Source organism: Alligator sinensis, unplaced genomic scaffold, assembly GCF_000455745.1.
Source record: "Alligator sinensis unplaced genomic scaffold, ASM45574v1 scaffold619_1, whole genome shotgun sequence".
NCBI lineage: Eukaryota > Metazoa > Chordata > Crocodylia > Alligatoridae > Alligator > Alligator sinensis.
Window position 1 is genome coordinate 844694 of NW_005842134.1, and position 15866 is coordinate 860559.

General features: G+C 49.3%; 1 protein-coding gene across 6 annotated transcripts in view; it reads right to left on the reverse strand.

Annotated features, from left to right (window-relative positions):
* Positions 1 to 1270: 1270 nt before the first annotated feature.
* The window catches only part of DGKK (diacylglycerol kinase kappa), a 174556-nt gene continuing 159960 nt past the window's right edge, over positions 1271 to 15866 (reverse strand). For 4 of the 6 annotated variants that reach the window (XM_025205944.1, XM_025205943.1, XM_014520625.2 and 1 more), the window contains exons 25-29: positions 15264 to 15350; positions 12273 to 12392; positions 11947 to 12058; positions 9363 to 9493; positions 1271 to 4934 (exon numbers count right to left, since the gene is read on the reverse strand). In XM_025205944.1, coding sequence (XP_025061729.1) covers positions 4860 to 4934; positions 9363 to 9493; positions 11947 to 12058; positions 12273 to 12392; positions 15264 to 15350 — 525 coding nt within the window. In that variant the 3' untranslated portion in view covers positions 1271 to 4859. The remainder of the gene's footprint in view (positions 4935 to 9362; positions 9494 to 11946; positions 12059 to 12272; positions 12393 to 15263; positions 15351 to 15866) is intronic. The other 2 variants (XM_025205946.1, XM_025205947.1) reach the window with 2 other exon arrangements.

Below are 15866 nucleotides of genomic sequence, written 5' to 3' on the forward strand. Positions count from 1 at the left end.
GGAAAGGTGGGAGCATGCCTATGTTCCCCAGCCTCCCACCCCTTTTACAGCACCCACTAGTGACAATGCTTTGTGGAAGGGATGGTGCTTCTTGAAGCCCCATGTTCTTGAGTCATGTGATTGTGGCTTTTAGTTTAACAGAGAGCCAACAGCCTTGGCCAGGGTGCTGTGGCACCTGGGGTCCCTTGAGACTGTTTCAGGGGGGTCACACTTGACACTGGTAGGTGTGTAAACCTTATTCACACAATAAACCCAAAGATTGCCTATAGGAATCCACGGTGTTAAAAACATTCAGAGTGCATGTGATCTTTCTGAGGCCTTTGCTGCAGAAAACTGCCCTATTATTTTTCTGTAGGCAAAAAACAAGTGAAAACTAAGCATTGGCATTTTCTGAGGGGAGACCTTGAGTCTAAAAAAGGTAGGGTGTGCAGAAAGAGGTTTGAACACATGGCCTCCAGCAGGCCTCAGGAGGCATTACAACATCAACATATGTTGTGCTAAGATTTCAGTATTTTAAAGCAACTCCCATGTTTTCTGGAGAAGGCCCAATTGGGGGGCTTGAAGGATGAGGGCTGGAGCTCAGGTGTGCAGCTGCAATGTTGTTTCTGTCCCTTTCCTTCCCGCTGTCCCTCCCAGCCCTGTGTGCTCCTGTTGCAGCTGCCTCAGCCATGATAGCAAATACCACACACACACACACACACATTAATTTTCCATCCTTTTTAATCTTTCACATTAAAAAAAAAATGAAAACCTCAGAGCCAGAGCACACCCACCAGCCACTGCATTACATTCACCCATCAACTACAGAAGAGGCCAAGACACAATCAAGCACAATGGTAGGGCGGGTTGACAGGGTTTCTAGTTGCCTCAGCTACTGCTGCTTCCCTCAGCTGAGCTCCTCTTCCCGGACCCGTGGAAGGACAGAAGCCAACACAAAGCCACAAAAAGAGCTTTCACAAGTGCCCCAGAGTACTGGCGAGTTTGGCAGTAGAGCAGCCCAGTTACACTCCATCTCATTCCTGGGACAGCTGGGGATGGTGTTGAGAGTGGGGAACAAACCCTTACGTTGGCATAGCTTAATTTACAGCAAGGAAGGAGCTGTTCTTGCCAACACCTGGCACAAGTCAACTCCCTTTTAAAACAAAACTGGGCAGTTTATGGTTCTGGCCTCCCAGCTAGGGAAAGGCAGGGCACCACAAAGCTGGCACTATCAGAGCAAAGGGCTGGGCCAGAAAAGCTCTGCCTGGGTGCAGCTGATTCCTGCACCCCATTGTGCTGTCCAGTAGAATGCGGCAGCCTGAAGGGAGCAGCAGTTAATGCCCTTTAGTCTCTGACCTGTCCTGCAGGATGGGGGTTGAAGCAGGAGAAAATAGCCCTCTGCACACTGCTTCCACCAAGAATAAAAGCTCTAAGTCCCTTGCCCCCAGTGCCTGGCCTGGAGTCTCCATTATCCTGCATTCTACATAGTCACTGCTGGCAGGTTTTAGGCTCATTTTGCACCAGTGTGGATGACTGCAAAGGGGGAGGAGGGACACCGCCCATCCCAGGTCACTGGAATAGGCCTGAGGGCAGAAGGGTGGGGGAGTAGAGCACACTATGAGCATCCACACCAGTCCAGCCTTCCCCCCCACCCCAGGCACCACTCCCTTCCCTGCAGCTCTAGGATCACAAGGGCCAGCAACTGCCTCCTGGAAGGTCACTGAAAACAAAGCCCCACCCCTCTATTTACACCCTCCCACCCCTTGACTTCATGTACAAGACAAAGCACCCATTGCTTCACAGGTCACAGCATAAGGGGTGAGCGCTTCAGGGCTGCTAGCCTATTCCACGGGCAGGTGCTCCCAGCCACCTGGGGACGGCTTGGACCAGATGTCTCGCTATATACACACATCCCAGCCTCACCCACACATGGCACAGGCTCAGGCTCACATGGGGCCCAATGCAGCAAAAGAATCTTGGGAAACAAATTTACAAATCAGAGCCCCAAGGACTGGGCCTAAAATCATTTCTCTAAGGAGCAGTAGCCCAAGCACCCAGGCTCTTATAGTACAATACATTCGTAAGTGATTTGGTGCAGGGCCATGTGCCCACTGTTGTTAACACACAGGTCCTCCTGCCTCCAACATGTCCATGGCTACTGTGTTTATACCTTGTAGTAACAGCAGCATTGCTGAGGCCGGGAGGGTTTGGCTCCAGTCACCTCCTGGTCAGGATCCTAGAGGCATGTGCAAAGGCCACACAGTTGGCTTAGTAAAGAAGTGATGGCAGCCTGGGCCAATGAGGCAGGTGGGAGCAAACTGTCTCACAAACCAACCTCTGTGGCAGCTCTGGCCCCTTTGTTCATTTGCTTTCACCACCTCTCAGCCTGCAGCCACCAGGGACCATATGGTCCTGCAGCAAAACATATCAGCATTGAGCAGCTCCTAAAGAATTACATACACGGCCAAGATGTTACTACAGAAAATGCTGCATCAATGCTACTGCCATCCGAGACCAGCATTGCCAGTGAACTAGAGTCAGCTACAGCCCACATGTCATCTCCAAAAGAACCAGCCCTTCAGGACAAAGCTCAAAGCAGGACATTGCATGGCAGCCCTGTTACTGCAACATGTGGAAGCTTTAGTGCAAATGCTATAGCTGACATCTTCAGAAGGGGGCCACCTGTTATGGGTGCTTAGTGAGAGACACCATAAGTTTAAGTTTTACAGGCAGTAGGCCCCCACGCCACCAGCCAAGGAGAGCAGGAGTTATAAAGGCTCAGGCCCTCTGGAAAAAAACAACACCAGGCCTCTCCAGCCACACACCACAAGCAGGCAACTGCTTGAAAATGTGGACTTGGCTTTCAAAATGATTTTTCTCTCTCCCTTTCCAGACAATGGGGAAGGTATAATGGACCCTTAGAGCCATGGCAACGAGTTAATGGTAGAGCTGAAGCAAAAATACCATCACCCCTGCACAAAAACTGACAGTCTTTTGAAGTCATTTTCGGAAAGTGAAACATTTTGCCCTATGCCTACCACAGCACTGTTTTGAGGACTGTGGGGATGCTTAGCTGATTGAGCAGGACATTTTTTCCCAGCAAAGTGCCAACCAAAAGGGAAAGGTTTTGTGGCTGGTGGGTGCAGTGCGAGTGGTAGTGGAAGAAGCACAGTGGCCTGTCATTGCCAGAGGCAGGGTGGGGACTGAACATGTTCTGCACCAAACCAATCCAGTTCAGCCCAGAATAGAATAAATTAAACTTTTAACAACTTGCTGAAATAAATATCTTCTCTCTCAGAAACTATTTACAGAGTTTAAATAAGTTGTAAATTCTATGGCTGGAACGTGGGAGTGGATCTTTTTTGGCATAGTTCAGTAGGAACAATGTTCAGAGTCTCCATGCTGAAATGTCAGACAGTTCTCCAGCCCGTGTGAGCCCTGTCACAGCGCTGATGTCTGCAAAGACCCATCCCCCTACTGCCACATGGCTCAAGGTGGGTGGATGTCTCCTAACAGGCTTGAAATCCAGGGAGCCATTTTCCACTTAACAGAGCTGTCTGAATAGTGCAAAATGGCAGAAGATATCAGCCACCCTCAGGTCAGGTGGACAATAGAAGATTCTGAAGAAATATGGAAACAAAGGCGTGAGCCTAGCAGGTGCTCAGGGATGTTAACCAGGCCTCTATCACTTGCTGACCTCCAAGGGAGTTGGGGATACACTGTGTCTCCTAGGATTAGCCTCTGGTTTTGGAACCCAACAGTCTTGATCTTCAAAGTGGGAGAAACAATGTTATTTTCTGAGCTGATGTGCCTATGGAGGCACTTCTATTGTCTCTGCTTCTCTAACTTCAAACAGCCAAACCAAGGAGAAAAGAAAGCTCAGCAAGCACTTAACAGCCAAGGAGCAAGGTCTGTTGATCTCCACAGAAAATCCAATGCTTCACAAAGCTGTTGGAGGAGGGTCAGTAGCACAGTTCAGAGCTTCTTGAATTACCCTAGCCAGAACTAGACTCCTGCCTGGCTTTGGAAACTGTACAGATGCATGACGCTGGTCTGAGCTGCCTTTGGCCCATGGTTGGTAAAGCGAGAACTGCCAGACCAAGAATGTACTCTTCCAGAATGGGGTGTGGAGTGTATTTTGCTTCTTAGTCCAACAAGGCTCACAGCTTTGGAACAATGAGTAGAAAAGTTATGGGGCTGCCTTTGTAACCATATTCTCATGGCTCTAGAAGGAAATGCTGCCTTTTTAGGAAGGAGGACATGAAAGTGCCTAGGTTCAGAGAGCATTCAGTCTATAATGCATATGTCCTTAGGGCCCCAGCTGGCATCATGGTTTCACAGATCAGTCCATTTCACAGACAGCTCATTCTCACTTGACATTGCGCTACTTGCTTTTTTAGCGCTCCAGTGTCTTTAGCAGCTTTGCCCAGAATTAGCCAGCTAAATGGATAAGAGCTGCTCCAAACAGCAGGAGGACCCCAAACCATACCTACTGTGGTTGGTTCTTTCTTCCAAGTCAGAGGTATGCATGGAGATAAACTGCTGAACAGAAGCCATTCAAGCACAGAAACCCAGAACATAAAGGGAACACACACGTGTACGCAAACCAATCATCTTTGGCGAACATGGAAATGTGACGTCCACCGCGGGCTGCTTTGGAGCGCTGACGAAAAGTGTTCTAGTGTGAGGGTTCCACAGCCTCCCGGTCTGGGCCACTTGCTGTGACACTGTTCATACCAGGAACAAACGCGCACGAGAACAGACGTCTGTCCACGTGTTTAGAGTTCTGGAATGCTGGTCCTAGGCTGAGGGCTGTAGGCATCCCACCTAGAGGTTGGACTTTCCCTAGCAATCCATTTTGTTTTGCTTTCTCAGTGTCTCTAGAGGTGGCTACTGATCTCTTTAATTCCCTGGAGAATCCTCTTCATGTGGCCCACTTTTGTTATCCCAAGGTCCTTAAAAAGAAAAAAAGAAAGGCAAGAGGAAGAAGCATGTCAGATAAGCATGAAGTCTGAGCCTGCAAGCTGCTCTGTGCCAAGAGGAAGTCCAGTTGTTAATACAGACATCACATACATGAACTCTGTGCCTAATACAGTCTTAGCCACCCACTCTGCCAGACTTCCAACTAAGCAGGGTACAGAAAACACAGCAACATTTCAGCAATACAGCCAGGAAAAAGCTGCAGGAGCAAAAACCAACCTGCTGGATTTTTTGCCAGATATGTGCTTGCACTTCCCTTGTAACCCGCCTCCCCAACATGGTCTACAGGCTGAGAATCAGCTCTTGCTACGAACAGACAGAAACAAGGGCCTTATTTCTGAAGCTCTATCCCAAGAAGGCTAAAAGTAATCTCAGCATAACAGGCTTCTCAGAGGCAGCAAATCCTGCTCCATCCAGCCCAACTATTAGTAGAACAGCAAAAGCGAGAACATTTCATATTTAAAGGGTAGTTCTAGTTTGAAAAGCTACTGATGGGGGCCTGTTTTTCCATTGCTACCTTAGAAGCCTCCCTTTGGGATACAAAAGCTGAGCTGGGCTCTTTCTAGCTGGTGCTTCAGTGACCTTTGCAAACACAGACCACACAAGCCAAACCACAGTGTCTCCTGAGAAAGCCCATAATCTCCTCCCCTCCTCTGTGTCCTCAAAGAGAGGTTAGAGCACAATATGCCCTACTACAGGCACTGAGATAGCAGAGCTCATTCTGCAAAGCCAGCTCCTTCCATCAGAGCCAAGAGGCTCTCTTGGGTGGATGGGTAAAACTTCTGAAGCCTTATTTTGGCCACTACAGCCATTGATCTGGCTCAGATGTGTGCAGTGGGAGAAGGGCTGGGCTCAGGGGTGGTTTGCAGAGCAGATCTGCTCTTTGGACTAAGGAGCATATCTACACGTGTGCTTTAATGCACATTAGCCTATTTTAATGTGCATTAAACCATCAATAAAAAAACCCCATGCTCTTTAGTTAATGCCCATTAAGACAGGCTAATTCACTTTTTTCTAGTACCTCACAACAGAGGGTGCCTGTATACAAGCTGGGAGGCTGCTCCAATGCACTGTAATTGCAGTGCCTAGGAGCAGACTCGATTAACTGAGTTTGTTGGAGCACGGTAATTACCGTGCTCCAGCCAGCCTCCATATCTTGTGTATCAGCATCCCTGCACTTCAAAATGGTAGCAGGGGTTCTTTAACTAAAGCTCGTTCAACAGTATCTGGCCTGCTGAGGTAGGTCATCTGGGCCACAGGGCTTCTGGCAGTTAATTCACCTCTAGATCCAGCCCACAGGGGTTACCACTGGCTTCCAGAGCCACTGTGCTGGGACAGCAAGTACCCAGTGGTTTAATGTTGCCCCCCACCCCTCCCCTCACCCCAGAATTTCCAGTTTTGCATCACCATTTGGCATGCGAATCAATAGCAGTATGGGGGGGAGGGAGAGGGGCATGGGTGACGTTAAGCATTGGGTGCTGGCTACATCAGCACAGCAGCTCTCATTTATATACATACATTTGTCTGCTCCAACGCACTGGATTAATCGAGTCTGCTCTGCATGTGAGCTGATGCATCTGGCGCTGCGTCACATCCATTTGTATAAATGGTGAAATGCACATCAGCACTGAGAAATGGTGGTGGTGCACTTTTGAACTAAAACACCTTTGATGCATTTTAGTTCAAAAGTGCACTGCCATCATTTTTTCAGCGCTGACACGCATTTCACCATTTCTACAAATGTATGCGACGCAGCGCCAGGTGCTTTTAAAAGCGCAGTGCAGCCATGTGTACAAATGCCCCATGCATGAGAAGCCCCACAGTCTGAATTTGGCCAGCCAAGTTATCTGAGTTTGAGGCCCCTGCTTTATAGGTAGGGTGTAATTCAACCTTGCAGCTCCCCTAGCAAGGCAGCCATATTACCCACACTGCACTGAGGGAGAAATAAGACAGAAAGTGTCTGTGGCAGTAGCAGAAATAAAGATTAGATGTCGCAGCATCCAGGCCCAGGCTTGCTTTCCACTTGTTCACCCTTCACTCTACTGGCTCCTCTGTGGCTGGCGTCACTCCATCACTAAGGGTGTTTGGCTACAAGCCTCAGGTGGGAACAGTACTGGGCAGACAAAGGGCAGGGAGAGGCAGGGCTGAGTGAGGCTGGCATTCTTTAAATGAGGTCCTCAGGAGCATGTTCCCTGAATGGCTCAGACTTCCTGGCTAACACCACCAGGAAACAGTGCTCCAGGGAAAGCCTGGTACTCACACCCCACCCACTATGGCTGAAAAGCAACCTGCTATGGAGCAGGGGGGCAGTGAATGAAACTGTGCCTGACAGTGATGGGTCTCAAATTGTGGCCCTTCACTGAAGTATCTGGAGCATCAAGCACCCTGGCTGTCTGTAACCCATGGCTTGCCTATGGCTCTAATCTCACCTTGGCACTGTGATGCCATTCCCCACAACCCCTCACACCTCTAGTCCCAGTCTCCTGCAGATGTGATACTATTTATGCTGGGAACCATGGGCAAGCTTGAAGAAGCCATATAGGGGTCTGGCAAGGAGCAGAGGGGTGAGGAAGGGGAAGGCCTGAAGGCGAGCTGGAGCTATACAGCCCGCTGCTAGCTTTAAGCCAGATGAGTCACTCCTGTCTCTTGCTAGTACTCTTGAGCCCAGGTTGAAAACTGCTGCTCTGTTTTCATTATGTGGACTCCAGAGGGCTGCAGCTGGCTTCATCCTGAGGAGAGCTACACTGACAGGGCTCCAGGCCTTGAGGAGAGAAGGACCACAGGCAAGGCTTTTAATGTCTCCTTGAGAGCCCATAACAGCTGGGAGCAGGACAGGAGATGGTTGGCAAGCTGACCCCAGCTCAAGGCTCATGTGGGGAAATAAAGAAAGCAGGGGAGTGCCAAAACCTCCTCAGTGTCCATCCCCACAGCCCAGTCCCTGGAAGCTGAGTAGGGAGGCCAACAGCTAGGCATATGCCCTGGCATGAGCATGGAGCCAGGAAAGATGGCTGAAAAGCTTTGGCCAGTGGCTTCCCATTAAAAAGTGCCATTCTGCTAAAGCCAGTGTGTGGGTGGGAAGTCGAATGGGTTTTGACACAAAATTCCAGAACACTGAAAAATATTTGATGCAAGAAAAGCTGACAACAGCATCATTTCAAAACACATACATGCACAGGGGTCAGATGGTCAAAGTCTCTGACTCCTGGGGATTTGGTGGCTGTCTTTCCTTGCTTAGAGTTTCCAAATGTCAGACTACATCATTTGATCATACATGAGAGCAAGACACTGCTGTCTGAGGTAAGTAGTCACATCAAAAGACTACTTTGCAGGGCATAAAGCGCACCAGGAAAAAACCCCCACTAAAATACAGACTGAAAAGTGAAACATTTAAAAAAAAAATGTAAAACGAAAGCTCCCCTGGGTTCCACACAATTTGCTTCTAGAATTGCAGTGTGGAGGGAGGGGGTTAAAATACATTTTTCAAATTTTGATTTGTACAAAGCCCAAACCTGGAAGTGCTAAAACCCCCCACACAGCAGTTCTGTGCGTCAACTAACTCCTTAGCAACATGCTGTCTCAGCAGCCCACCTGGCAGCCTGTCGGCAAGGAGGGTGACTGGCACCAGCAATGACAGGGACTGTTCCCTGCTCAGCAGGGAATGCATCCCACCCCCCAATAAAAGCACACACAATCCCAGCTCACTGCCCTTAGTTGCCCCAAGGCCTCCAGACAGGAAAGACTGAACCCTAATGCTATAAGTGTCCTGGGGGAAGCAGGCTCTGGGTCCAGGTCCCAGCCCCCAACCTTAGTCCTTAGGCAGAGGATGCTTTGGATCAGGGCCTGCAGACAGGAACAGCCCATTTCCAGGTGGGGAAGAGGGAAGTGATGGTTCTGACCCTTTCATTTCACAGTCTCTCAGAAGACACCAGAGGGCACCGGACTCCAAGTTCCCAGCAAGTCCCTATTGCTGTGAACAGAAACTGCAGCACAGAGCTATTGGTTCCCAAGACCTCAAAGAGCCTGTATCCTGACAGCCCAGCAGCACCTGCTGCAATGGGTCCTACAGAACAGTGCAAACCACTTGCTGCTTAGGACGGGTGCTGGGTACAGCATGCAAGCACAGCCCAGCCGTAGTATTCATGTGCAGTGCCATGACCCAAGCAACAGGGTAGAGCATGCAAATGATGCCCTGCAAATGCCCATCCAAATGGCCTATGATCCTGCATGTCACGTACTAGGCAGCGGGATGGCTATGCCAGGCACTGGGCTGTGCTAATCAGGCTGCAAGCTGCCCTCCATTGCACCCCTACAGCTCCCAATCCAGTCAGTGGGAGCTGCAGCACAGGCAAGTGCAGGCAAGCCGTGGGGCCCATCACGATCAGAAAAGCAGGTCAAGCGAGTACCTTCAAGTCTCTTCTCTCCAGCAGGATCAGCTCTGAGCCCTGGATGTCATGGCGGATAAAAATGTCTTTGTATTCCCCTAAACCAAGCACGTCCAGCCAAGCTGCAACCTCCTCAGCGCCCCACTTGTCCACTAGCAAAAAGGAAAAGTGAAGATGATCGACTCAGCAGTGAGAAGTAAAGATGCGGCCAAAAGCAACACGCATGCACGTATGCATAGAGAAACACGGCACCAAGCAGAGACTGGGACACAGGCAGCAGGCGGGACTGGGCAGCAGCATTCTGGTAAAGCAGGGCCCCCTGCTAGGTACCAGAAACCCCAGGTGGAAACACACTTTTGTTACAGCTGTGTTTCACTGCAGTGATGATCAAGAGTGCCCCTGCATCAAGCGGGGATCCTGTTTACTTCCTCTCTGCCTCCTCCCTCACAAATTGGACCAGTTTTCAAGGGGGAGACTAAATCCAGTCCTTCTCTGAGTCAGGATTAAAAATGTTGCTTCTAGTACTAGTGACAAAGGAAGGAGCGGGAGGAGGGCGAGGGGAGGGGCAGGATCTGGGTCCAAATGGTAACGGGACTTGTAATTTCCATTACTTTGACATGGACAGATTCATACATAACCAAATATAACTGACATTGGTTTATACACTGATCAAGAACAGACAGACCAGCAGCTATCCCAGGGTAGCTATACTCAGGAAAAGCTACTACAGCACCTCACCATTAGGCCTCCAGCAAACAGCTACCCCAGGATGGGTGCAGAGAGATTAAACCTAAACCAATGCATCTTATCCCAGTATAGTTTTAATACTGGATAATTTCAGGGTAATTCGCCACCAGATTGGGTCAAGTTACCCGCTTACAGGGGTTTGTGTAATCACTCTGCTACTTTTCCTTACATTGCTGTAATGCTGCTTATACTAGCATAAACCTTTTGTCTGGTCATGACATGGTGTTCCAGACAGCACTGTGTCCAACACGCTACCTCTGTTAGCATAATGCTTCTGGCTACTGTGGTGCGAGTATAACAGATGCATGCAGCCATCTTGATGCGTGTTGTAATCTGCCACTCTTCCAGGGCTCCCCCTATTACTGTTCCTCTAATACAGCGTTCTGGTCCACTCCAGTAGGTCTGGAGCACCAGAGCTCTATGATCACTCCACAACTACCTGCCTGCAGAAGGGCAGCATTAGCCTCATAGAGCCAACAAGGAACAAACTACAACCACGCCCCTTTCCAGCTGAAAGCACAGATTGCAGGCTATTGCATTTCAGTGAGAAAAATACTGGGATGGGGGCAGCTATGCATAGCTTGTGTTACTTACAAAGCAATGGGAACATTAAGACTGTCCTTCCCTGGTTTTGGAGGTTTCAGAAATATGCATTATGGGCTGAATTCAAAGGGCCAGGAACAGATGAACCTTAAAAATGTCTCTCTGTAGTGTTTTTCTGTCAGTTAAGTTAAATGGGTATTTTTTTTACTGCATGCTTATGTTCACCCTGAACAGAATATGACAGACACCACTGGGACAAACACTGGCCAGAACAGCACACTAGGCACTCGCTCTTCTGGACTGTGGGGGCAACTGGAGTGAAAAGTAAAACCAAACATGCAAGCTGCACCCAGGCACACCTGGCTGGGAAGGGCAGCATGGTATCAGGGTCCTGCAGCACAAAGCTGCTCTGCCACCTGGGACCCATGTTAACACAGGGATGGGGACACTGAACCCATGAAGAGACCTATTTGTGTGGAGACAGAGGGGGCAGAGGGAGCTCTTCAGGGAGCAGAGCACTGCATCCTATCAGCTCCAATCGAAGAGACTCATGCTTCTGAAAATATTCCCCAGCAAAAAACACAGCCACATGTAGATTGCCTAGAAAAGACAGGGCTGAGGCTTTAATTCTCCTTAAACTAGGGCTAAAGGAGAAAGACAAGAGGACACCCTGATCTCTCCAGACCATTGCTTGGCGCAGGGGCAACAGATGAAAACAAAGAGGGAAAGGGACAAGTAGAGCATGGATGCCCCTGTCTGAGCACAAAGACAGCAAGGCCTGGGCACAGAGAGGCAGCTGAGGCAGGGGAACCCAGCCAGGTGTCTGGCTGCAAAGCTGCCACAAATCTAGGGGGAGAGTTTCAAAAGAACCCAAGGGATGTAGGAGCCCACAGCCCATTGGGTATTATCAGGATGTGCTCCTAAATCCAATAGATATCTTGAACAATCCCCCCTGCAGGCACATTTTCCATAACTCCCCTGTGCTGTGACATCCTCATCCTCATAAGAGGAGGATGTCAGCTGTGAGCTGTGCCCCGCCCTGCTGCCCCACGACATCAATACCTCTGTTCTCTGGCACTACTCTGTGCTTAGCTGTCTCCAAGCCTACCTGGCTGGTGAGATGTCCAGCATTTTTCTAGGCAGGTTTTCAGTCTGCCCATGTCTGTGTGCCAAGTGCTCCAAGCCTTTGCTCTGTGGCTGCAGCGCCCGTCAGGAAAGGCAGGTCAAAGAGCACACTGGCACTCGGAACACAGGGCTGGAGGTGGGGCTGGAGATAGCTGCTGCCCCAGCCCACCAGCCCTGGGGGGAGGTTTACCTGGGATGACACTGCTGGGTTTCAGCTTCTGAACCTTCTCCTTGTCCTTCTTGGGCTTGGGAATGTTAATCCGTAACTTGAGACTGCCCTTGTTGGTATTCCCCGAGCTCTCCTGGGGCCCAAAGCAGGAAGAGAAGGTAATGGGTTAGGGTGCTCACTGGGGCACAGGGGACAGGTCAGTTTGGCTGGGCTCTGTATAAAGACCCTTTCCCTTAGCACTGGGAGATGCAGGGCACTGGGGTGGAACTGGGGTCTGACCCAGAGCAGCATCTCATGTTCTTCTTAGGGTCTTCGCAAACCACCCCCAGACAGCCCCACACACCCACCTCCTCAGCAGAATTGATGATGGGTGCCAACCAGTGGATATCAAGAAGCTTCTGCAGTTCCTGGCTGATGGTGTTCAGGGCACTCTGCAGCCCCTCCTCCTGCTGGGGAGAGTCCAGCTGCTGTGGAAACAGGAAGAGAGAGAGAGGTGTTAGCACACTGCTAGAGGCTCACTGCACTGGGGGCATAGGTAGCAGCAGCGGTTACAGGGGGGATGCAGGGAGCTGCTTTATGGTCCCATCCCCTTGGGAGGGAAGATCTGCCAAGCACCAGGACAAGGCTGAGGGCAGAAGTGTGCCTAGGCCACTGCGCTCTGTGTTTCTCCTTCCCTCCCCCTTGCAAATCACTCCCCAGGACCAAAGCCCCATATTTAGGTTCCATAAAACCAGATGAACTCCTGGATTCACAAACCTCTCAAGGATACAGATAAGAGGAGGATCCTATGCCAAGGTTTCTATAGAACATAGGGGCAATGGGAGGATTTCCCTTTGAAACTAAAACCCAAATGAGAACTGTTTTGACTGGACAGCAGACCCCTTCCCCATCCTTCAGATACAACTCAGCAGAAGGGAGCCCCTCAGTGAAACTGGCTAAACCATTAAAGGAACCAAGTGGCCTAAGGTCAGACATGCACATAAAAAAACAAAGCACAGAGGTGGTAGCAAGTAAACTTCCTCGCTACATTTCCTCAGTTCTCATCATCCCCAAGGTCAGGGAAGGAGGACAGAATATGATCTTTAACATGTTCCTGAAATTATTCTACTTGGACTCAGTGTGATTCACACTAAGGGCATGGACACACAACATCTAGAACAGTTTAAGTGTGGCTTCGACTAGACGCTGACATACACATGCAAGCCTGTTAAACCAGTTTAAATCTACCAGTTCAAAATCATATCTAGAAAAATCAAGTACTTTTTAAAATCAATTCAGTGTTATAGGCACCAAGCATTCTGTGATAGGGTCTGGTTGGTCATCCAGGCATCCCACACTGCATTGCTCCTCACTGCCCCAACACCCACACACACACACTGCTACTATTGGCTGTTCAGTTATTATCTGTATCCACGCCCAGTCCCATACAGTGCATCACATTTCTCTCTAGCTTGTGCACCCAAAGCAAAACAGCCTCCTACTACTGCCTGTTGCAGAAGCCAAGTTCTGTGCTTGTGGTGCTGAACCCTGCTTCAAAGCTCCAAGAGAGAAAGAAACATTTCTGACTAGCCTGAAAATTGCTATTAGCATGCTCATAACACTTGCAAATCTTTATTAAGACAACGACCATAATCAACTCTCAAATTCCTGAATGCTGAGTAGCTGCCTGCAGGGAAGAAGTTTTCTTTTCCTGATATGCAACTGGCCAGATGTATTAATCAGTTCTGGGGTTTGTGGGCTTCTTGCTCGCCTTGCTCTGAAGCATCATATATCAGACACAGCTGCAGAGGCAACACTGGCTGGGGTGGACTAGAGCTCTAGGGCCATACAGGAAAGTCTCTTTCTTTCTACTTCAGCATGTTTCATGCTTGTGAGGCTTCCTTAAATGTCCAGTGTCAGACCGAGTGCTAGAGTCTATGTAGGTAAGGAATCTTCCCTTAGGTCAAACTAACTGGAACTGGGGCGTATGGGAGGAGGGGATGGGGTAGCTTCCTCTACAATATCAGCTTGCAGCCTGGATCACCTGGGCTGAAATCTAGAAGACAGTTGAAAATCTGCTTTTTTTGGATTAAAATGCATTTTTCACCCAAATCTTAACATTAAAAATGTGTCATCTGGTGAATAGTCCTAAGGGGGACAGCTTGGAAATGAAATTTTCCAAGTTTTGTTTCAAAGTCTACTGTGATTTTTACTATTAACTGCATGTCATTTTCTAAATGTAGGGATTTCATACTGTGAGTTCCTCTTACTGACATTCTATTTTTAGAATCATTAAGGGCAGCTGCTATTTAGCACTGATGGAGACATCTCCTCTTCCTTCCTGGGTCCACATGTCTAAGTGTCAGATCATTTTGTTGCAGCAGAAACAGAGCAAAAGTACTTAGACCAACAATTGTCAAACTGGGTGTTGTGACACCCCGGGGTACCTTGACAGCCTTTTGAAGGTGCTGCAGGCTGCCACACAATGTTAGCACTGTTAGATGTGCAAACATTATTCACAAGATAAATCTAAACATTTTCAGTAGGAATCCATCGTGTTAACAACATTCTAGCCTGGTGTGGTCTGAGTTATTTGCAACAGAAGAACTGCTCTGTTATTTTTCTGTATTCAAAAAAGAGTGAAAACTAAGAGCTGGCATTTTCTGAGGGGGACCTCAAGTCTATCAAGGGGGGCCTTAAGTCTAAAAAGGTAGAGAACCACTGGTTTAGACACTCAGATCTGGAAAGAAAGCTAAGACCTTCCAAGCAGTCCTAAGGGCGTTGTTTGTAAGGGTGCTTGAGAAAGCAAGCAAGGGTGGGAATTTAAATGAAGGACTTCATTAGGCACTGGCTCCTGAAATGGACACACTTATACCACAGGAAGGTAATCTGCACAATTTATATTAGTCCACTTCCAAAGTGGACTAAGTGAACTCTGCCATGTTTTTCTCCCCAGCCAGATGAGCCTGATGTGGGTGTAAAAATACAGACATGTCCCCCAAACTGGAGACTCTAAGCTGTTACCAGCCCTGCACACCTCACCCAACTGAACCTCTGCCACTTCACCCTGGCAGTTAAGCACCATGCTTTGCACTGTCCTCTCTCCCAGGTTTCACCATGCTCCCAGGCCCACCCATCTACTCTCCAGTACCTGCCACCACTTACACTGGAAATTATCTCCCTCTGTCCTGCAGAACACAGCCTGGAGCATGTTCTGCTGACTACTGCAGCTCTGATCTCAGCTATGCCTGCCCGGGCAGTTCATGCACGGAAATATGGCAGGATTACAAAGCAGCCCTCCCTCCTTGGTGTTGTAGGCAAAGCAAGGCCCCTTAGGACCTCTCCATGTAGGCACTCACCAGTTTTCCTTCCAGAAAAGCCCTGGTTTCAGTGTAGAGGGCTTTGATGCTCATGGACATGTCCACCGCTGTGTTTCTGCTCAGGAACTGAGTGGGGGTAAGGGCCAAAAAGAGAGGAAAGGAGAAAATGTTAGTCATTTCATCAGGTCTGTGGGCAGCAGGTCTCAGGGGGAAGACCTGAGAGAGAGACAGCTCCATCCTGGCTGACATGCCTGGGTCTCCTTTTAGAAATCAGCCTCTCCTGTCCCCTGCCCTCACACCTTCCACTGAGGGCATCTGCCCCCACCCCAGTCACTATAGCAGGATGAAGCCCTGAAGCCCTGCCCATTTCACTGCTGTTATTAGCAGCAGGAACCAGGAACATCTTCCTCCAGCTCCATAGAGCCATGTCCTTCCTCCCTCCCCACTCCAGCTAAGACTTGAACATTCGCTTAGTCAAGCCAAAGGCTCCAGACTGTCAGCTGCCTCTTCAGCCCATGGCATGCTCAAGTGCTCCCCTCCCTCCACTCTGGGCTCCAGTTCAAGACCCTGATCCTAATATTTAAAGCCTCTGGTGGGCTGGGATCAGGTCATCTTCCGCAATCCAGAGACCCATCTTCAGCA